General features: G+C 42.3%; 2 protein-coding genes across 2 annotated transcripts; one reads left to right on the top strand and one right to left on the bottom strand.

Annotated features, from left to right (window-relative positions):
- Nucleotides 1-499: 499 nt before the first annotated feature.
- LOC119388000 (maspardin) lies at nucleotides 500-16,148 on the bottom strand. The gene is made up of 8 exons (XM_037655604.2): nucleotides 15,930-16,148; nucleotides 15,561-15,648; nucleotides 11,360-11,521; nucleotides 10,332-10,558; nucleotides 8,509-8,617; nucleotides 6,520-6,627; nucleotides 3,551-3,691; nucleotides 500-736 (listed from the first exon to the last, which is right to left on the bottom strand). Exons 1-8 carry the CDS (start codon nucleotides 15,944-15,946, stop codon nucleotides 650-652), a joined length of 939 nt encoding a protein of 312 aa, XP_037511532.1. The 5' UTR covers nucleotides 15,947-16,148; the 3' UTR covers nucleotides 500-649.
- Nucleotides 16,149-16,311: 163 nt separating this feature from the next.
- Nucleotides 16,312-19,044, top strand: LOC119388001 (NADH dehydrogenase [ubiquinone] 1 beta subcomplex subunit 3). Its single transcript, XM_037655605.2, has 2 exons — nucleotides 16,312-16,570; nucleotides 18,792-19,044. The coding sequence occupies exons 1-2, from the start codon at nucleotides 16,419-16,421 to the stop codon at nucleotides 18,982-18,984; spliced, it is 345 nt and encodes a 114-aa protein (XP_037511533.1). The 5' UTR covers nucleotides 16,312-16,418; the 3' UTR covers nucleotides 18,985-19,044.
- The last annotated feature ends 4,363 nt before the right edge of the window (nucleotides 19,045-23,407 follow it).

The following is a 23,407-nucleotide window of genomic DNA, read 5'->3' as shown; positions in this document are numbered from 1 at the left end:
TCAATTCTCTCGCACAGTCATGAAAAAGTATGGTGTAGATGTTGGCACTTTTTGTTCCTGCACATGCCTGTGCCCTGGGTGAAAGGTAGACGTCACTGTGTAAACAGCACTTAGTATGGTCTTTGTTCACCTTTGAGTAGGACGAAGCTCTTCTCTTCCATTACCTGAATGCCCGTGTACTGTTGGCAAGCTGGTAGTTAACATGGTTCATGGGAAAGGGCACAAATCAACGTATCTGCAAAAGAAGACTAGCTAATCTTGTGGCTCTATCGTGAAGAGGCTGCAGATGTTCAATGCATCACTTGCTCTGAAACCACCAGCTAATGTGAATGAAAACCAAAGCAGTGGTTGCTGTGACCGTTTGCTAAACAGCATGCGAGCACAGTTCAACACATTTGTACCTTGCGAATCTTTGTTTAGGGCTTGAAACATACTACCAGAGATAGTTCCACATCTACGTATATGTTGCAAGGAGAGTGTCGAAAAGAGTGGCGCAGAAAAAAAAAGTAATTCTTGTATTTCTTGGCATAAACAGTTCACAATACAGTCCTGTGCCTGTGTATTAAAAACAAACTGTAGTAAAGCGGTATTTGTACAGAGACCAGTAAAATAATTCAAGGCACTGGTTTGACGAGGTGTGCTGGCCTCATCAGGAGTGAGTGGACGTGCTCCTTGGAACTGGCTCGACACCATCTCGCGCAGCGTAACGTGTGCCATCAAACTGCCGTAGGTGGATCTGAAACAGGTTCCCAGTGAGAAGAACACTTTACCTCATACTGAAAGGTAGCATACACACATACACATTAACAAGAAAGCGTGCGTGTGAGCACATATAGATGTGTGCACACTTGTATTATTCACTGCTTTTGCAGGCAGTTCATTGCTTCAAAGCTTGGAAAATTCTAACCATTCAAAGTAGGCAAAATATGTGATCTCATAAAATTATGCAACACTGGTCCATTAAGAGCACTGAACTGAACATGAAAGATCCTGTTCAATGACCAGGCTCAACTGTACATTTAGAAAGCCATGAAGGTTATGTGAATGAAGGAAGGGAATATTTGAGGGCTCACTTGTTCGTTTGACACAACCTTAATGAAAACCAGCAGATAGTGAAGCCAAAGAAGATATAGGGAACGTTAATTGTACTGTTTTAAGCAGGGGTGTGCGCATATTCGAAATTTCATATATTTTTCTAATAGTGTTTGCTATTCGACTTAATTCGCTCTGGAATTTTACTATTCGAGCAATTCGAACTTCCTAAAGACAAATACAGTCAACGTCCGAATGAAAGTGACCCCTTCAGATTTTCAATATGCTTCACCTCATCACACTCTCGCATTGCGGCAAAGCTGCCTTTCAAGCTCCGTTATGGTCGAACTTAGCCAAGACACAGTCAACGTCCGATTGGAAGTGGTCTCTAGATTTTCAATATGCTTCACCTCATCACACCCCCGTATTGTGGCAAAGCTACCTTTCAAGCTCCACTGCGGTTGCAAATTAATAACTTGAGAAAACGCTGGTTCCAACATGGAGAAGAAAGATGTGGCAGAGGTGGGGGCTCAATTAATGCCGTTTTGGACCTGAAATTTGGGCAGGAAGTCCGAAAAATCGGACGCCAAAGCTTTTTAGCATACAAAATTTCAGATGTTCTTTTATATCGACGTCTACGAGGCAGATTTGGAACTCCGGACTTGAGGGAGCACACCCTTGTCCGCCACATCAGTTGGGCTTCCACAGAAGTTGAAAGAGGTAGAGAGGCTGAGGAAATGGCATCTTTGCCTATCATGTGTAAAGTGTTGTCGGCAACACTTTGGCTGCACCAAATCAGCTACATAAATATAATTCGGCCTCGCATTGCCTCATTCTTGATCAGACAACTATGAAACACCACCCCGCCAGCGCTTCATCAACCTAGCGAAAAGAAACACTTTCACGTTGCTATCTCACAAGAATATGCTTAGGAATCCTCTCCAACTTTTTTTCTGCAATTTTGCTTCGAAGTATTAAATAAATATTCTAAAAATATTCGAGAAATATTCGAAAAATATTCGATTCGATTCGCACTCAAAATTTTGCTATTCACACAGCTCTAGTTTAAGTGTATTGTAACAATTGTGACATAGATGTGAAGAGAGTGGATGAAAAGACAACTTGCCGCCGGCAGGGACCGAACCTGCGACCTTCTGATTACGCGCCCGATGCTCTTACCAACTGAGCTACAGCGGCGGTCGTCCCCCTGTCCACTTATAGGGTATTTATGTGCATGGAAACTCTGAAAGTGTTAGTCAGCACTGCTCTTAGCCATGACGGCGAGTGTGGTACACTCTTTCATTTTGACAGATGGCATCACGTAGCACGTGAACTTTTAACGAGTGGACAGCTGAGCAATAAGCTTTCGCACACTACCTGAAGGCATCAACTCTGCCGGAACGAGAACCTTGCTATGAATGAATGAAGGAAGGGAATATTTGAGGGCTCGCTTTTTTGTTTCACCTGTCCATTCCTTAAAGGTTCATGTGCTACGTGATGCCATCTGTCAAAATGAAAGAGTGTTCCACACTCGCCGTCATGGCTAAGACAGGTGCTGACTAACCTTCCTAGGGTTTGTATGCGCATAAATACCCGATAAGTGGACGGGGGGACAACTGCCACTGTATCTCAGTTGGTAAGAGCATCGGGCGCATAATCCTAAGGTAGCAGGCTCGGTCCCTGCCAGCAGCAAGTTGTCTTTTCATCCACATCACTTTCTTCACGTCTATATCACAATTGTTATAATAAACAGTACAATTAACGTCCCCTATATCATCCTTGGCTTCATTATCTGCTGGTTTTCATTAATGAAAGTTCTGTGTAACACGTAGCCACAGTGATACCCTTGCTACATCGGCAAAATAAATACTAGTATTAATTTCCCAAAACTTGGAGTACCATAACACACCTTCACAGTACCATAACATATTTTTCAGCCAATGCCATGTATCCAAAGCAACTATAAAAGGACATGGTCTGTTTCCCATGAATAGCTATCCCTGTATGGTCCCTGAATAGCTATCCCTGTATGTCAAAGAGCACCAGCCCTTACAAGTGGTCTTGTACAACGCAAGAAAAGACCTTGAAAGACCTTGAAGTAAAATAATGAGATTTTTTCCAATATTTTTGTTGGAACATACACAGTGCAAGATGTTCATTGGTACAAAACTGGCAGAGATAGGAATGTCTTGATGTGCGAGTTTCTTGAAGGCAGTCTGCTGTAACATGCTAACAGCAGCTATCAGTTCAAAGCCGAGTCTTCTATGCTCGTCAATCCACACAGAAATTTGTCCTTACTTGCCGATAAGATAAGTCACCGTTAAGATGACAGCCATCACCACAAGACGAAGAAAAATAACGTCTTCATCACTGCCAGTACTTCAAATCTATGTTTCTGTCACAATGTGCAGTTAGGAACGACTGCACAGAATGACAGTAGTATGTGGCTGAACTGGAAGCTCGCCTTTAGCCACAGCCACACTATGAGCAATTGAGACACTGTGCATCTGGTAATCACCTGAAGGTGCATGGAGAACTCATCGCTGCGGCTCAGAAAAGGAAAGTTGCCACCTCGTTTCAGGTGGGCCCGTTTGGCATGTGGATAGAGTTTGTACAGCTCTTCCTTCACTTCTTGTTTTAGTGCACTGCTGTCGAAAACCTGGGCACAAAAAAAAAAAAAACACGAATCACTATTACATAGCTTTTTCAATGGTACAGAATGCATTGTATAGAAGAAGTTATGTTCAGCTGCATAACTAGAGAAAGAGACTGGATTAAGTACAGCCTGAGCAAGGTATAATGACACAAAACAAACAAGACAGCCACAGATACTGTTATCCACTCTTAGGAATTCATAAAGTCACTTTTACAAAGTATAGAGCTTTCATAACCGAAAAGTAGAGCTGTGCGAATAGTAAAATTTCGGGTGCGAAGCGAATTCGAATATTGAAGTGCAAGTGCGAATCGAATCGAATATTTTTCGAATATTTCTCGAATATTTCTAGAATATTTTTCGAATACTTCGAAGCGAAATTGCAGAAAAAAAGTTAGAGAGGATTCCTAAGCATATCGTTATGAGATAGCAACATGAAAGTGTTTCTTTTCGCTAGGTTGATGAATTACTGGCGGGGTGGTATTTCATAGTTGTCTTATCAAGAATGAGGCAATGTAGAGGCCGAATTGTATTTATGTACATGATTTGGTGCAACCAAAGTGTTGCCGACAACACTTTACACGTGATAGGCAATTTCCTCAGCCTCTCCTCCTCTTTCAACTTCTGGAGAAGCCCAACTGATGTGGCGGACAAGGGTGTGCTCCCTTCAAGTCCGGAGTTCCAAATCTGCCTCGTAGATGTCGATTTATGAGAACATCTGAAATTTTGGATACTAAAAAGCTTTGGCTTCTTATTTTTCGGACTTCCTGCCCAAATTTCAGGTCCCAAACAGCATTAATTGAGCCCCCACCTCTGCCACATCTTTCATCTCCATGTTGGAACCAGCGTTTTCTTGAGTTAATACATTTGCGACCATAGCAGAGCTTGAACGACAGCTTTGCCGCAATACCGGGGTGTGATGAGCATACTGAAAATCTAGGGACCACTTCCAACTGGACGTTGACTGCATGGGCGTAGGCAGGGGGGGTGCAAAAAGGGCACTTGCCCCCACACCGGCACTTGCCCCCCACCCCAGCTATGCCAGCTCTCTCTCTCCCCCCCCCCTCCCCTCACCCAGCCGCGACGTAACACATGGGTTTGCACCCCCCAAGGCAAAATCCTGCCGACGCCCATGGTTGACGTATCTTAACAATGTTCGACCGTAGCAGAGCTTGAAAGGCAGCTTTGCCTCAATACGAGTGTGTAATGAGGTGAAGCATATTGAAAAGCTGAAGGGGTCACTTCAACCGAACGGTGACTGTATTTGTGTTTGGGAAGTTCGAATAGTTCGAATAATAAAATTCCAGTGCGAATCGAATCGAATAGCAAACACTATTCGAAAAATATTCGAAATTTCGAATATTCACACACCCCTACCGAAAAGTCATGTAAGCTGTAGATCAAGACTAGTGTAGCCACCAAAAATGTGGTACAAGCCCACAGTGATGTGCCATATTCTTCTTATAGCTTGCAAAAGTTAACTGCCTTCCTTTTTAACATGAAACAAAAATGCAATTCACACAACTTTCTTCCAAGAGCTCAGTTAAGCTACCTTTTCATTGGGGTCAGTATTCTCATGAGTGTGGTGCTTTTTCTGTGCAGCCCATTCACTAAAACTGGTGGTCATGAAGGTCTTATAAAGTTATTTTTTCTTGAAATGGTCATCTTTAAACACTATGAAGTGTTCCCAAAAGGTCTAGCTTGTTTGGATGGTTGAAAAAAAGTGCTCTGGCAACATGTGAACACTCTTTACTAAGTGCCTGGCTCTAAAACAGAGGAATCTGGTCAGTTTTCGGTCACATGACCCCAGCTGTTGTTAGGGTCATGGTGGCGCTGGCAAATGGGAACTCTGCCTCTGTTCACAATGACAATGATTATCATCAGCTCATGTCATCGCCAACATGTCTCACATCCAAACAAAGCTGGCACTGGCAACAGTGTCTGTGCAACTGGAAGTTTTCCTCAGCTATTGCTTACTTCGCTCTCATGACTCTGAAAAAGTTCCAGCTAATCTATTTACAAAGGATACCCCCTGCTTGGGACCTAGAGTGCTTCCGGGATCAATCAGCTCAGGTTCGTGGAATCGGAGAGACCATATGAAGATGCCATTAGGAGCTATATCACTACCCTACACAGTAGAAACAGATACATTTCATTTGCCAACTGGTATGCTGCCTTATGAAATGTGCAACCACAAAACTGGTCTTTTACTCTCCGATTACAGTAATAGAAAGATAAGAACAAATGTAACTTTAGCGGAGTAGAAAGTTGAGATAGTTGATAGAGCTTCATCGTGGAAGTAAGTAAGGGGGGATACAAGAGAAGAGAGACGGATAATACAAATGCCAGAGTTTGCGTTGCCTCTTATCTCCTCTCCTGTGTCAATGTTTGCATTACTTACGTTTTTCTGCAATAAATGCAACCTCATCTGCATGCTTATCAAACAGTTTTTACACATTTAAGGAATAACGTAAAGACATGTGTGCATGGGTAATTCAGCAGAATTCATAACAATTACAATAATAATGCATTTGTAACTTTGATAACTTGCTTCTAAATTTGCAATGGAGTTGTAGCTATATCGGAGGATGTATGCACAGAGTGACACATACATTACAGTCACCTAGTGCTTGAGTGTTCACTTTTGTGACTGTAATGCATGGCATATATGAAACTAAATTTTGAATTGCAGCCTTTCTTTCAACGCACACGAGCAGGACACCTAAGAAGTTGAAGAATGGAGTATCGAACTGATGTATAAGCCTGAGACACTTGGAGATCAACAAAAACTAAAACACACTGTAGAGTGAAAGGTCATTAAAAAAAAGACTCACGTCGATAATTGTGATAGGAATACCATCCAAGTATTGGGGTTCCACATAGGAGTTCATGCAATTTAACGTGAGTCGTGATGCAAGCTCAGACTGAGTTAAACTTTCCAGCTGGAAAAGCAAGGAACAATTAGTCACATGCACTGGGAATGAAATGAGAATACCAAGTGCAAACACTATGACAATGTTGAAAGTGGACATTCATTTTTCGCAATTAAACCAAGATCCATTCATGCTGAAGTGGTGTTACTCAAAGGTAACAAACCTCTCGCTCGAAAACCTTCTGCAAAATATTTACCCCTTTTACTGAATATCGTTATTCTTATGTTTTGCATGTCTTGAAAGAAAAAAGTCCTTGCAATATACTTATGCCTCACCCATTAAGTGCTAACCTCTGTTGCAGTAAGAAATGGATGTTAACTGAGACACATAACATCCTTTACATATTAGTGACCACCTTTCTATAACGCAATAAACATTTCAGATAGGGCTGTGCAAATAGTAAATTTTAGAACCAAACTGAATACGAATCGTATAGTGATGACACCAAAAAGAATAAGCTCGTATAAAGCAGCAACTAGAGCCTTAGAAATATTTTGTCACTGCAGGTTGAAATACAGCAGTGACTTTAGTATTCAAGGTGGCACATTGTCAACAGCTTTTGAATAAAACTGATATATGAATATTAAACAGTATTCATGAGTCAACATCATGAATGTCATGATGAAGATAGTGGATTGATGACTCTGCAACTTCGGCGACACTAGAGTTTTCATCCTGCAATCAATACTATATAGTGACTCCTTCATCCTGTAATCAATATATAGTGACGCCCTCATCCTGTAATTAATATAGTATATTAGCATCGATAGTTCCGTAAAATCTTGGGCTGCACGTATCTTCGTAATTCGATGATTAAAACAAGAAACGTTACCCCTCTTTGTTCGATCGTCTCGTTCCTTTGAGGTTTTTTTATTGGTGCTGTAGCGAAGCGTTGCAAGCATGGGCGTCCGCAGGGGGGTGCAAGGGGGGGCGGCTGCCCCCCCTGGAATTTCGGATAATATCTTTCTATGCAGTAGCAATAAGCTGCACACGTTTGTTAGCACACAAAAGGTCCGCATATCCGTGTGAAACGGCCTTCAGGATTTCCAGCCAACTTTGCACGTTATTACATATTTATTGACTAACCTTGCCGGTCAAGTCACGGTAGTGAACCCCCCCCCCCCATGGATGCACCCCCCTGGAAAAATTTCTGCGGACGCCCTTGGTTGCAAGCCTGTAATGGGTCGCCCTCTCGAGCGCTTACTAGTGGGTCATCCTCTTCCGCTCTTCTCGGACAGCACGCTCCTCGCGCTCAGAGTCGGCACCCCGCCTTGACTGTCGCAGTCGTGTATCATCGCCGAGTGCCCGCCAATAAACGTCTAATAAACGTCTACAGTGCCTATTATTTGAAAAATATTCGGTATTTCTAATATACACTGTCCGATTCGAGTACCAAATCGAATAAAAGCTATTCGATTCATTTTTCGGAATTTTCTAATATTCGCAGGCCCCTAATATCGAGCACCAGTTACATTCTGTCTACTTTTCCAGAAAAGCTTGCTGCTTTGCTGCAAAATTTCATCGTACGAAACCCTGACGACCAGTGAAGTTAGCAGTTACACTGTCTGATGCCTTAGCCATTAGGCCTAACCAGTACTATTTCTTCAAGTGTTGGCAACCAAAGCTACAGTTAGCTTTAATGTAGAAGATGGATCACACCAGAGAGGTTGAGTGAGACATTGTATAGAGCTGCAATTTTAATTTTCTGTTATAGTAGTATGTTGTTTTTGTGGACAGTGTGATAGTGCCACAGGGAAATCCACATAATTGAGGAGTGGAGGGAGTAAAGGAGGCCCGAGAATCAGGCATTAAAAAATTTGGGTTGCAAATGTAAACATGTTTGGAATCATCCTGTATGCCTGTGCAATGTTCAAAAAGAAACGTTCTTACCTTTTCAACCATAAAATCAATTGAGTCAGCTATGTCGCTTTGTACAGGGTGAAGGCTGTAGCTGCCCATTACCATCCTTTTGAGCACCACTGCTGGAAAAAGCCAGAACCTGTAACCATTTCAAAAGGAAAAGAGAAAATGTTCTTATTTAAAAAACAAACAAAAAACATTGACAAGCTGTACAAGAAGTATGACATGTAAAGGAAATTAATGATAAAGAATGGTAATGGAAGTACAGGAAGGAATGGTGAAAAAAAAAGTTGCATGCTGCATTTTACATAGCATGTTACTTCTATGAGACATCATTCATTCTCAGCCTGTTTATGTCCACTGCATGACTGAGGCCTCTCCCAAAGATCTTCAGTTTACCCTATCCTGTGCGAGCTGATTCCATTTTATCCCTGCGAACTTCTTAATTTCGTCACTCCATCTAACTCTCTGCCTTCCTCGACTGCGTTTCCCATCCCTTGGTAACCATTTTGTTGCTCTTACTGTCCACCGGTTGTCAGTCCTATCCATTACGTGGCCAGCCCAGGTCTATTTATTTCTTTTGCTTGATCTCAACTAGGATATCCATGACCCCTATTTGTTCCCCGACCCATTCTGCCGTCCTCTGATCTCTTAATGTTACTCCTATCATCTTTTGTTCCATTGCACACTGTGTGATACTCAACTTTTCTTCTCAGTTGCTTTGTTATCCTCCGTGTTTCAGCCCCATATGTTAGAAATGGCAGTATGCAGTGATTGTATGGCAGTGATTTAAAAAATGGTACATGCATAGCTGCCAGGATATCAATTTGCTCAGCATTCTTGCATTGTACATTCTAAAACAGACTAATGTGCTGCACATCTGTTGCAGTTAATTACACCTCTGCTGCCTGCCGTTAATAGTCTCTTGTTTAAACGAATCTGTAGCAGTGCTTGTAAAGGACACTGATGATGGCTGCGAAAGAAGACGACCAACCAGGCAGGTGCTAGGGAAGAAAAAGGCAGCACCAGGCCGCCAGGTCTGAAGGTATGCTGAAGGTATGCTTCAGTAATGTTAGTAACAGACACTTCTGATGGCTGCCAAATAAGATGATGATCTGTGAAACATGAGGTAGAAAAATGAATGCTCAGGCTACCAAGCCAAAATGACAGCATGCAGCTCCTCTGGCCCGCCATTACGGTTAATCACCACATGTGATTAACGGTAATGTTAATCACTGTGTCCCGTCGTGTATGTGTCTTGACTTTTTTCTCGTTCTTGCCACGCTGTAACATAATGAACCAGTGTCAACTAGCCCAGCTCACTGTACGCCACAGCGGTCAAACAGAGGCATCAGTTATGAGAGGTAAGGGTGCATTCCCCCTCCCCCCCCACCCCCACCCGAGCTTTAAGGTGTACAGAATTTACTTTCTGCAAAACCTGATGCAACATTATTAAAAGCATAAAACGAGTCCAGATATGTAAGCCTTGTGCAAAAAATTATCAGCAATTACGATGCTCCCTAATGTGAAATTTGAGTGCAGCTGTACGCGTTTTCATTTTGCAGATCCCTCAGCTTCAGCAGTGTGAACATCTACTTCGGCAGTGTAGATTGCAAATTCTATGGCCCCATCTCATGGTTTCATGAGGCACTCTGCTTTCGTTCTCAACCTTTTGGCATCCTCTCCGCGCTCAATGTTCGCTTTCATCCTTTGCTGCGTTCGAACTCTCGGTTACAACAGACGAGGCATGCCAACACTCAACGCAGGAATGGGCGCCTAAGAGCCATGTGCTAGGAACCAAGATATTTCGAAAACATGTGTATCAGCAAAAGAAGGGTGAATCAGATTCTCACAGCACAGCAGTGTCAGTGTAAGAGAAGATAGAGGTGTCCGAGAAACTATTGCAGAGCACGAGAGAGTGGACCCTGGGGCACGTGTGGGTGGCCTCTGCAAACTTCTGGGCCAGAAAGCCACCCAAGGAAGCCCCGAGCACATGAACCTTGTCGAGCTGCAGATGGTCCAAGAGTTTCCGGAAGCCAGCCACCCACTCGCGCATCGTCCAGTACACGGGGTACTCCAACTGCAAACAGTTGAGTAAATTGGTGGGCTCATTACGCTTACCGTTCTGCACGATGTGGTTCTCTTTTCTTGTTATTCATTTATTGCCAATCCAACTCCTCTCTCTGCAGACTTAAAATGTTCAAGCGTTCCAAAACTTGTTGGCCAACCAGTTTTAATTAGTCTCTCCTCTCTAATGGATCCATATAAAAACAGCAGCTGTCAGCAAAATGCTTTGTGTGGCACCATAAATGAGTGTTATCAGTCTTTCACCCCTTCGTTTTCGCTATCTTAGGCTGAAGAGATAGCATGCAAGTGGCAATATTATCATGTAGTGAGAAAACTGCTTCATATCACAGCGACAGTATATGAAAAGAAGAGCACTTGCCAGCATTTTTTCTCAAGTTTTGGGGTCTAAGAGATTCATTTAACACAAAAAAGTGAAGAGTGGACAATATCATGTCGGTATTAGAGTTTAGAAGACAGCAAACACTTTTTAGTTGTATTTTTTTCAACTCGAGAAGCAAGCTGAAAAAAAAAAAAAGAGCCCTGATCAATTTCTTCAATATCTAAAATTCCTTTTTGCATATCCTATGTATTTTCTGATATGCGATGTAGATAAACAAGTAAAAGTATAGAAAATCTTACTTTACTGGGCACAGAATCCAAGCCTCAGTAAAAAAAAAAGTTATGCAAGTAAACTATAAGTGCCACGAATGTTGTCCTTTGATTTTTTTCCACATTTAGTGAGGAAGCCATTACAACTGTATGTGTACCTGGGCTCCAATTCAATGCATGCAAGTTTCTCAGTCACTGAACTTACCGATATCACCCGGTATCCTCTTGCCGTGAGAGCCATAATTTGCCTAAAGAAAACGTCAGCTGTACCACTGATTGGTGGCAGGCAAACAAGTGGGCAACTGATGCTACGTGGACCATGGTCATAGTACGTCCACACTTTGGAGCCACCTTCATCAACTATCACCTGAAACGAGCATACGCAACACTGAACTTTTGAACAATTTATTATAGTAGTGTAAACTCTAGCACTACCACTGCTGCTACTATGGCATCTTTGATCACAAAATATGAAAAACAGGCAGAAGGTACGCTTCCTTAGGTTTGTAATGTAATACTGCACCGTAACAAAGTTGAATTTGGAGCCGAAATTGCCTCATTTTAACCATTTTCATCCTTCAAACTAGCGTGGTCCTCTAACTGTCAACAGAATTAGCTAGAAGTGCTAAACATATATGGATGATTAGCAAACCGCCATGATGAACAATAACGCTGTTTGTTACAGCTATATTAGGAAAACTTATACTTTGCTAAACAAGATGATGTATCTGCTCTTATGAAAATCATAAGTCACTTTGTTATCCCTTCGTTATATCTGTTATTTCATTATAACCCACTTCATTATAAAGAGTTGCGGCTACTTATGAGTATTTGCTTTCTTAATATTGCAAACAAATCTTCTAAGCTTGCACAAAAGTCCTGCTTGCATAGTAGCATGCCAAATTCTGTTGAGTACAACCTGTGTGCCACAGGATAAGGATTGGTGTCACACAAGGCATGTGTGTAAACGTCAAGCTGAACCATAAATGACAGTTATCTTACTTTAGTAGCACAGCTGCAGTGGGGAAGGCAGTCGATATGAACAATTGGACAGTTTGTGGTATACGCGACTATTTTAAGCATACTATATGCAGCTTGAGCATAGAATCAATCAATCGATCAATCAATCATTCTTGTTTCTGATACATATAATGCAAACAAGCTCTGTTATATATACAAGCTGTCTTCCTCTCAGAACTTGCAGTAAAATAAGTTTCACCAAGCATGTTGTTTTTAAGGGGCCCTGCAACGCTTTTCCAAGTGATCATCGAAAATGACCTCACTATCAGAGTTCATTGCCTCATGAATTGATTGCCACAAAATATTTTCGAATCTGTCAAGTACGAAGCGCAGTTACAGCAATTTGTCACGCGCTTTAAAGCACTTTCTCTCACCCTTCCTCCCAATGTACGTGCTGAAGGTAACACATTGGGGAATGACAATGGGGCAAGAAGGTACGTCAGCACGGGTCATGACCTCGAGCACTTAATCTTCTTTCTTTTTTTTTTTCTGAACGAGTTGGCTCACTTTCGGCACGACCAAGAGTGCTGCTAGTGTAATTCTATAACGTGTAATTCTGGCACTATAGAGCGCGTACACAACGCAGGTTCATGGCAGCACCCAGTGACAGCCGCGGTGACTATGCAGCACACGAATGTTCAAATCAGGCAATGGCTGTGTCCTCCCGCCTATGACGTAGTGGGGCCTGTGTCTCACGGACTTTGCTGAGAGAAGAGTGAGCGAGTCCTCGCTCTCTTTGAATTGTAAGTTCCTTGCAGTGTGCAGTGCAAAAATATTTGGCTCGCATGTTCACAGGAGCCTTGCCTACTGATCGGCAGCATTTTCGGACCATGTTCACAAAGTGATTGCATGACCCCTTTAAGTAAAAGCAGATTCGCTTCAAAACAAACGGGAAGGAAATGTATAATCTGCCTTATCAGCTTTTTATCTAAGCAGAATCCTCATTGAATCAATGGTAAACCAAAGCATCCTCGGGTTCCTTGGTGTATCTTATAATGAAATTGAACAGGGTTCACCTTAAGGGGTGTTCGCTGTAGTTCCATGTTGGTGCTAAAACAAACTGTGTAAGATGGGCAGTATGAAATGTCTGCAGATACAATGGGTACCGAGAAGTATTTTATTTAGACAGGAATTACGGATACTCAGAGCATTCAGAAATATCATAAGCAAGTACACTACTCGTGTTTTAACAATCTATTGACTATTCCCAAGCTAACGCATTGCACAGTAAAAAAAAAAATAAAGAAGTGCAAAACATAATTAGGGTTGCCACCTGTCCAGTTTTGGACCGGCACAACCGGTTTTTTAGATAACAGGCTGGTTGCCGGTCCGCACCTAAGATTGGCCGCCATTGGCCAGTTTTTCTTTATCGTAATATCGCAGTTCTTTATTTTCTAGGGTGTTTTATAAGCGCCGGTTCAACAACTACAACGGTAAATATTTATTGTCAATCACCAAAACTCTTACGCTGTTAGTCAACCACTTTTTATGTTCCTTTCAACTATAGCGATCATTGGAATAGAGCAAATTATTGCACGTCTATAAGTATATATGGATATCCTATATTTTTGTGGCATATATTGACTGCATGCATTTTAACGTTCGTTTGAGTCTGTAATGTCACTGGTCTGGTGGATACAGACGTAAAGAAGAGCTTTTCATGGACGATGTATGCGTTGTTCCTTTTCAGTGCAGCACATACAGAGCAATAACTAAAAGCTCATTTTTTTTAGTACAATTCCAAACGCGGGTATTTTTGTGCCAGCCATTAGACTAGTTGGTTTGCTCAGTGTTGTGCTGACACAAAAATTTTGGATCTTGTTTTTTTTGTTGCAATGGGTTGCTAATGACCCACTTATCACGGCTGGTTAGCTCGTTTGCTAGAGCGCACGATGGTCAGTTATTTGGAGATGATTTTATAGCACTCAGTCGCAGTTTCGGTTTCAGAGAGCGCCGAGTGAGGCGGGGCCCAGAGTGGTTTTCGTGTAAACATAGCTGGCTACATGGGCACACAAAACCATGTGCACATGAGCACCGCATTAACTCTTTTCAATGAAGGCTTCCTGGGTGCTGCTATAATCCCCTCTGAGGCATTGAAAATATGCGTGACCCCCCAAAAATGCACTGCCAAGGCAAGGACATCAACCTTTGTACTCCCGTGCAAGTCTGCCCCCTCTTTCTGTTCAAAAGGTCTGCTAGGAGAGAGCTCTCGCAAGGATTGTGGCAGCCAACACAAACTCGTGACGGAGGGGGCGGTTGGTTGTTTACATGAAAAACACTGGCTACGTTTTGCGTGCAGTGGCGTACATTTATTTGCGTACATTGGCATACATTAATTTGCGTACACTGATTTTAAATATGCTCTAGGCTATATTATCCGTCAACACAAATATATCTCGCAAGTTATCTCGCCTTCAAAATTTTGTGTCAGTACTCCTTTAAGTTTATTTCGCTCAAGGAAAGCAATGTTACATTAAATGGCACTGCATGCCAAAGAGTTAACATGGCGTATGTTATTCAACACTAATTTCATCGCTTGTAACCCCCCCCCCCTACCGAAGTGCCAGTTTTTTTTCCGAGGAAAGGTCCCTAAACATAATAGGTAACGGCTCAGAAACCGGGATCCCTCTAACTTCACTCTACATACCTGAGATGACTTTTACAGGAACAACATCTTATAAATATTTATAACAGAGCAACCAACTGATGCAATTCAAAATGTTCCTTGGTCATTATAATCTGAAAAATTGGGCCGCTGATTCCACATTAAAAATTAAAGCTCACAGTTAAGCAGAAAAGACAACATATTGGCCAAACTATGAGTACTATGAACTGGAAGTTTGCAGATGTCACTAGTCAGTGACACAAGGTTGTATGTAGTTAACGTGAAAAACATGATATGGCTAAGCACCTCACTCAATGGATGCTCCTTAAAGCATTACCTTGGCAAAAGCTAAGTGTGCTACTCATACACAAAGCAGTATAAACAAAACAAATAAGTTTGCCCACTATAATGTTGACACAGTGATACAGGAATGCTTGAAGCAGTTTGTCACCACATATGGAAAAAATGTAAACAAACTGAATGTTTTCAACAGAAATGTCGAAAACAAGTCAGTACATTCGTGTCACCTGCTCAGTGCCGTTAAGGCGTGTTTCGATTACGCATGCATACCGCGGCTGGCAAATATGCAACAGTCGCGTCTTAATTTTCGAAGTTGCGCTGTGTGCTCAGCGCACATGTGCCCTGCCAGCAGGTGAATCTTTTGAGAAAACTCGCGCAGTTCACGCGGAATCGAAGTACATAATAGTAAAGGCCCCCTTGCATGCGAATAGGGCGTGAAAGGTAAGTGTAAAAGAAAAAAAAAAGCATCGTCAGAACGAACCTTCCTCTGGGGGATGGTGGCTCTAAAGCTAGCATATTCCGGCGACTGGGAGATTTCGCTTGAAGGTTTGCTGCTCAGCAAGCTGAACCTGAAATGAGAGCACAGTCCGCTTATCGTTGCTTGGCAAGGAACTCCGCTCACGAGTGAGTCAGTTAACGCACATCATGTGACATGAAGCAGTCAACGCTTTAGCAAGTCGACGAGAAGAAAGAAAGTAAACACCGGTAACTGCGAACGCTCGTGTAAAGCCGCACCGGGCGGCACATCCCCCAGCTTGTCGTAAATCCAGCAAACCCACCCTGACGCCGTGCTTATCTAAAGGGTCGAGGGGCCGCTTTAACGCCGCTATGTGTATTATGCAGCACTTACACTCTTTCAGCGCTCATAGTAAGCAGGCAGCATCAATGCGAAGGGGAAGCTTCTTGAATGCAGTCGTGGGAACCTGGTACGAACAGGAGTACGCAGGTTGCAAAGTACAAACTCGCGTAACCGCGCACATTCACCACACACAGATACACCGTTCTGCCTCCAGTTCTGCCTCCGTTACGTGAGCTTCGGCAGCAGCAGACAAACAGCTGTCACTGACATGTCAACATGTCCATCGCCGCAGTTTTACTCTTCCTTAGTATCGTCGGGAAATATTATATAAGCATCTGCAATTGCAGAAGCTATTTATATCTATTTTTAATTGCTTTTTATGTTGAAACAAATATTGCAATCTAATTTTTTACTTTATTAATGAATACATTTGCGCGGCTCTGCATGAATTCAGTATGCTCACTTTCTGATTCTGAGCGCCTCGGCAGCTTCGGTCGTCTCGGACAAGGTTACGCTAGTTAAGCTACTTTACAAATAGTTATGGGTGGCGAACTCGCTGAACACGGCCATCATCACGGTCCGAAACCTCCGGCCGTTCCAGATTACAGGGTCTACAAAGTCGAGGACGTCCCGAGGCTGGTGAAAATGAGGGATGCCCTAGCCCGAGAGGGCCTCAAAGACCCATGGATGAGGTATGTAGTGCACGTTGGGGACTCGTCGGTTCTGCTATGTATTCTTGCGTTAAAGGCGTCTCACTGCGTCTGAAGTACATAAGAGAGTTTACCAATAATTATTGGAGCATAGTCGATAAAAAGTGTCCCTTGAAGAACGTGAAGAAGCGCAGTGCATCTCCGAAGCAACGACGGTAGTGCAACATAGTGCGCTAATCGAAACACCGAAATGAAACCACTGAAAACGCGCAAAGTAAATTACGGCAGTAAGAGAACTGAGCTGCTTTCAATGTGAAGGTTGGAAATAAGTTTAATAACGTGTCTTATTAGTTGCTTCTTGCACGGCGAGGTTTACTTAACAGCGCGCTTGAGTTATCTAAGGTTATTTTGCCATTTGCTTAGCTTTTTCACCTCATCAATAGTGTGTTATTGACTTGGGAACTGTAGTGTGCAGTGCGCCACAATATAGCTGTTGCTTCGTAATGCTTAGCGCGAGAGTTGTATCCTCCCATGTCGAAGCACATCAGTGGCATGTTCATTGACATAGCATTGTGTGCACGTTAAGAACCCTGTATGGTAAAAAAAGAAAAAAAAAATTGTCTGGAAGTTCCACACAAAGGTGTCTGTCATAACTACATCCATGCCTGCTAAGTGGTTTGTTTCATTTTCTACCTGGGAAGCCAGGGAGGCATCCAACTTCTTGTCTGAAATCAAGCGGCTTCGCAATTTATTGAGGACGCTGCGCATAAATCAAAATCGTTATTGGTTTAGCTTTGTAAATGTCATGAAAGTAAGGTAGATTTCATGCTGCACGATCCTTCAGGGAAGGGCGCATGAAAGAATAGGAATACTGGGCTGTTTCTTCCCCTTTACATCATCATTTAATGTTCTATTCCTAACAGTATAGTCTGAAGCACATTTGTTTATAGTGGCCAATAAACAGCTTCGACTGCCTTCTCTTACAAAGACATGCAATGTCCGATGTTGTAATGACATTAGCACATGTTCATAGCTTATCCCCCTCAGACGCTAATTGTGATGCACTGTCGCCCAATGCGTCGAATTCGCATGGCATGATTCCAAGGCACTCAGTATTACATTCCAAGAAAGAAAATGAAAAAAATGTGCTGTTCTGAGTGAGTTTCAGTAATTAATATTATTAGCGTACAATTAAATATCTAATTATTCTGCAATCAGTCAGCTTCCATCTTTGCATAACAAGAATAAAATGTTAGGCCCGAAAGGCATGCACAGTTTGTTTTAACTGTGCATGCAAATCGTTCCTTGTCCGGCGAACCAAAAAACCATCATCGTTATAAATGGGTATGTGTCAGGGTAAATCCAACTACTCACCACTGGTCCACTAAAAATGAAGAAGGCAACAGTTAGCCCAACAAATGGCTGCGAAGCGACGGCAGCGAGCCGAAGTGATGGAAGCAATGACGTCCTGCCCGTATAGATCTACGAAAGGTGTGAACGCTTGATTTCAGCACGAGGTTCTGTCTCTGGAGTTTGTACATCCGTGTCGTGTCTGTGACTGTCTGTGGTTTAACTCGAACCACTCTGCGTTCAGAATCAACGTAGAAACAACCTAGCATCACCTACCTGAAGCCTAGCAACGACCTAGAAACAATCTGCAGTACCTAGCTAAAGCCTAGAAACCTAGAAGCAACCAGATTAGTCTTCAGAATCATCCAGTTTCGCTGTTTCAAGCCTTGCGCGGCTTAGTGCAAGCTTCGCCATTTGTTTTTGGTTGTATTTGTTTAGAGCAAAGAAATAAAATACTCTTGACGTTAGTCCTGGAACACGCCACGTCGAACGATTGTCAAACATGGTAGTGTCTCCAGCAAAGTGATCCTCTGCAGCAATATGCAGCAAAATGAAGTTAAATGACCGCTAGTTGTCCACTCAGGAAGCCTGCACGAATGTACACACAGAGTTTCAAGCCATTTGAAGAAACAGGCGGTGTGTGATGTGCCTCTGAAGTTGATGCGTACAATTGTACATACCACCACTGAAAGGGTTGTGCAAGGTCCATGCCCATAAATGGAATGTTGCAGCCACTGTGAGGTAGCGGCTACAGCTCAACAACTCTACATGAGTGTGACAGAGACGTATGTTCTCCCCCCAAATCTTTCCACAATGCAACATTAAACCTAGGAATGTTTATCTGTCTTTCGTCCATGATGTAACTGTTTCAGTAGCTGCAAGTGCAACAAAACTTCTCTTTTGTGCATTTCAGGAATGAAGTATGGCGTTACAAAGAGTACACAAAGAACAACAGTAGGACCCTTCTCAAGAATGCTCTTATGCGTGGACTGAAGCCTGGCCTAGCACTGGCTGTAGCCACGGTTGTTTTAGAGAAAGCATACGACTATGCTTTCCCAAAGAAGCACCATCATGGCTACTACGACAAGGACGAGGGCCACCACTAATTAGCACAGAAATATTTGACAAGTAATGCTAGTGAATAAACAAGTTCAGTTGCAGAGATTGACATTTTGCTTCGTTGTCTTAAAGCTGGGAACTTCTACAAGCCAAATGCCAGCTACAGAAGCGTCAGAAACAGACTTCATGCACCCGACATAGCTGGAATGGTTCCAACTGTGCTTTAAAAATATGTTTCTCTGAAAGACACCTCAAATGAGTTGAAAGGGCCGTGAAGAAATACTGTACAATGGAAGTGGAAACACACTATGTAGGTGAATTTGTTTAGAAGGGGACAGCTAAACGATTCTCGCACTGTGGAACTTTGAGTAGTGCGATGCAACCAACTTCTCTACTCTTTTCCCCTGCAGAAAAAGCCAATGTCCCTTTTTTTTTGTAACAGAATTCCTCTTGCGATTATGCTGGTGTATGCAAGGGAATATTGGTAAGTCATAGTTTGAGAAAGCCAGGATGCCTTAATGTCTCGTAACTGCTATTTTGTGCAAGATGGCATTTTTACTACTACGTTATAGTGCAAAAATCTGATATCACAGTATAAATACTGACCCTACATGATATAACCATATAAAATGTGAACATCATTGGCAGGTCATCAGGTTTGGTTGTACGCCTCTGTTTACATTTGCTCATAAATGCAAACGTACATGCAATATGTATTACGAGAAAATCACGACTGGTTGTGACAACTAAATGCAAAGCAAGCTTTATTAGGCACAACCACAGTCATGGCCAAGCCATTTAAGGCAAAATGAACCTTCTGTATCCTAGTGTTACCGAGGTCAGTGTATACTCTAGAGGTATCAGCAACACCTCTAGAGAATGCGCCGTGAACCTCACAAGGCACACTAATGGCCAGAGCTTCACCTGCAGTAGGGCACAGGAATGGGCTCTCGGCTCAGATTGAATTCGTACAGAAGAGACCACAGCTTCAATGCAGTGTACGTAGTTACGGCTAGCTCGCTACCCGCAGGCTATCTTCCGCAGCTACTGCGGTTTTTGAACCTCCATGGTTTTCATAAGCATGATAACTCATTCTCGAAGCGTGGAAAATATTAGGATTTGTAGCATAGCGCCTAAATTTAAAGTAGCTAACCATGTTCATACGGCCACTGTTGATGAGGCAAAGAGAACATTCAAAGCCAAGAATGATGCAAGTTAACATGGTGGCATCTTTTATATGTACTGTAAGAGTGCAGAGAGAACACATGATAAAAAGAGGCACAGACACTAAGACACTCTTGAATCTTTTGTGCGTGCATGCATTTTTTTGTGCGTGCTATGTGCCTTTACAATTCTTGAAATGGATTACAAGTATGCCCAGACTGTCACATGGATGGTGGGTATTTTATTTTAATTGTAAAACGCCCAACTCTCCCCACAGAGTCCACAGGACCAGCTTTGTGTGTAGCAACGCAATCGATGCAAGAACCCTAATTACTCATTGAAAATTTCATAACTGACCACAGAAAGCACATCCGGGAGCATTAAACTCTCATCATGGTGAAAAATAGTCTTTAAAGGAAAGCCTCGATGAAACACTAAATTTTTTGTTAAGCACCAGTAAATTCTAGCAATGATTGGGCCATTTACTTTCTTAATGCAAGCCTATGAGGACATGCTTTCAACATAATAATGGGGGATAAGGCCAAAGCAATGCTCAGGATACGATATTACACCTATGCACAGCGTTAATGTTAAAATGCACCTGCACAAGGAACCTTGTATTACTGCTGAAGATGGCCAGACTTCTTAAATAGTTTAAAACAAAGCTGCTACATAGATGGCACTTGCATGAATATTTTCACCCTCTCTATAAAGAAAATGTCCTCAGATTGCCATGTTGCATTACCTCAATAGATTCTCTTTAGGTTCTCCCAACTCTTGTGCCATGAAACATCCAGTACCATTTAATTTCCATTATCGATTTCTGTATCAGCATAAAATTTTTGCAAGTTTCCATACAAAACCTGTGTCACAGAACCGTTTCGTAGTCCCAGAGAAAGCTTGCAAGGAAATTCAAAGGGTGCACCACCACACATCTTTGGTACCCTACATCCACTGTCAGGAAGACCAATAAATTAGCAATGCCATGCAGTTTTTACTAACCTAGCTCACACTTGGTAACATTTCTCTACTTTAGCACTATTGAACTGTTGAGGGCTACTATACAAGCATTTTACTGACATGAGTCGCTTGGCATTCGTTGTCAATAGCAGCAGCTAGAATTTATCCCTTGTAGTGCAACCGACCAAAGAGCAAATCTTTTTCGACACAACACTGCACAATGGCCTTCTGAATGCCGACGAAGTGTTGACATGGACATGCACACAGACGTTGAGTGGCCCTCTCTTCTGTGCCACCTATGATGCCGAAGACCTGTGGGATGGCTCAAATGTCAGCCAACTGGAGAGTGCAAGCTTGCCCGCACATGCCCACCTCTCTAGTCTTCTAGCCAATGAGGAAGCAACACTTAACATCACATCTTAACAGTTCTGTCAGCACTCATTAATACAGTGAAGCTGTTTATGGCTAGAGGTTCCAGGTATTATTTCCAGTGCATCATCTAAAACCCATGTGCCACACAAACCATTCAAACTCCCACTTTTCACCATGGGCCCACTAAAAATGATAGTAACACATGGGTGGCAAACACCAATCAAGATAGCGCACAATATCCATGAATATGTGCAAAAAGATGCAAGTACCACTGCTGCTGAAATGAAAAACTCAATTCGAAAAGGGACTTTCTGTACACACATTTCATATTTGGTTGCAGGGCGCACAATCGGCTATGGTTCGAAATTCGCCATCACCACTTTGTCCTGTGCTAAGCAGCTTCCCTGGTCATCCACATTCATATGGTGGAATGGCTCACAATTACGTTCTCTGGCATCTTCAGTAGGCAGCAGATTGTTACGAGTGCTACCCAAGCTAAGAGGAAACAAGTCGTAAAATGAAGAAAATGAACTTACCTGATGTTTAAAAAATTTTTTGCAGAAGTATGGTGTTGTAAGGTCTCTTTAACCTTGAACATCAAGCATTTAGCACATGCTACACAGACTAGGACTTGCGTACATTAGAATTCCCAAGTACAGGAAACATATCCTGTAGTAATATTTATAACAAGCTAGTTGTGCAAATGCACTCTGGGCCAGAAATATTGAACAAGTTATTCTAGTTTTCCTAATATGGGACTGCATTTAGGCATTGCAAATAGTGTCCATAATGTAGGTTATTTGATGTACTGCCATTTACAGTGATCACAAAACAGCCCCAATAAATCACAATGAACAAGTTTCTGCAGAGTTAATGCAAACAATAAAAATGCTGCATACCACCAATGATATAGTAAGCACCCTCTGCTGCATGTGCAAAAATAAACATAACCCTAGGCCTGGATATTTGGTCTCTTATTTCATATCTGACCACAGTGTACTCATCCTGAAGGCAACAAGTGCCATTGCTAGGTTTTAATTATCACAAAACATGAGAAAACATCTCAGTATTTTCTGTACTGGTGCAAAAAAAGCAAAACCGAAGCTTCAGCCATGCTTGACCTTTAAACTTAATGGGAGAGGTGTCATGCCACATTTTGACTCAAACATTGGTAAAATTGAAAAGTCTGTGTGAACTAAACTGACAGTTGCTAAAATGGCCCCTGCCACACTTTTAAAGATTGCCAGGAAAGTCCATAGGAGCACTGCAATGCAGCAGTTTCATCACTTCTAGTAACAAGTGCCAATATAATACTAGTTGAATTTAGTGCATAACTGAACATCTAATTATTATGCAATCAATCATGTTCCATTTCTGAACAAAAAAAATAAGATAATCTTGGCCTACATATGCATGCCCAATTTGTTTTTGATTGTATTCGTTTGGAGCAAAGAAAAATAGTACTCTTGACGTTCGTCCTGGAATCAGCACGTTGAACAATCCTCGAACGTGGTAGCGTCTCCAGCAAAGTGATCCTCCGCAGGAATACGCAGCACGATGCAGGAAAATGAGTGCCAGTTGTCCACTCTGGAAGCGTATACAAATGTGCACACTGCGTTTCAGGCCACTTGAAGAAACACGCGGTGCGTGACATGCCTCCGTAGTTAATGTGTACAATTGTACACACCGCTGCTGAAGGGCATCTATATATATATATATATATATATATATATATATATATGCTTTTATTGTTGCTAGCTCTTAAATGTGTTAAGAAAGTCAGAGCAGAAATGGCAGCCTTAAAAGAAATATTACTGGGCCCATTTAAACAGTGTTCTGATCCATAGCGAATGTGTGGCGTATTGCTGCATGATGCTAGTGGAAGAAGTTTCCTTGCACGCTCGGTGAATGCAGCAGCACCTCGGCTGCCACGCTCTGCTGTCCTAGTGAAGTTTTCAACAGCACTGCTTCCAA

This window comes from Rhipicephalus sanguineus, chromosome 3 (assembly GCF_013339695.2).
Source record: "Rhipicephalus sanguineus isolate Rsan-2018 chromosome 3, BIME_Rsan_1.4, whole genome shotgun sequence".
NCBI lineage: Eukaryota > Metazoa > Arthropoda > Arachnida > Ixodida > Ixodidae > Rhipicephalus > Rhipicephalus sanguineus.
The sequence above is the reverse complement of the archived record's forward strand: the minus strand, read 5'-3'. Positions and strand labels throughout refer to the sequence as shown.

Excerpts from the sequence above, each read along its gene's own strand:
- LOC119388000 (XM_037655604.2), bottom strand. Across the intron at positions 11,522-15,560 it reads CCACCATCCCCCAGAGGAAG|GTGATAGTTGATGAAGGTGG; the intron begins GTTCGTTCTGAC and ends TGCTCGTTTCAG. Across the intron at positions 3,692-6,519 it reads TTCCTATCACAATTATCGAC|GTTTTCGACAGCAGTGCACT; the intron begins GTGAGTCTTTTT and ends TTTTGTGCCCAG.
- LOC119388001 (XM_037655605.2), top strand. The coding sequence starts at position 16,419 with ATGGGTGGCGAACTCGCTGAACACGGCCATCATCACGGTCCGAAACCT. Across the intron at positions 16,571-18,791 it reads CTCAAAGACCCATGGATGAG|GAATGAAGTATGGCGTTACA; the intron begins GTATGTAGTGCA and ends TGTGCATTTCAG.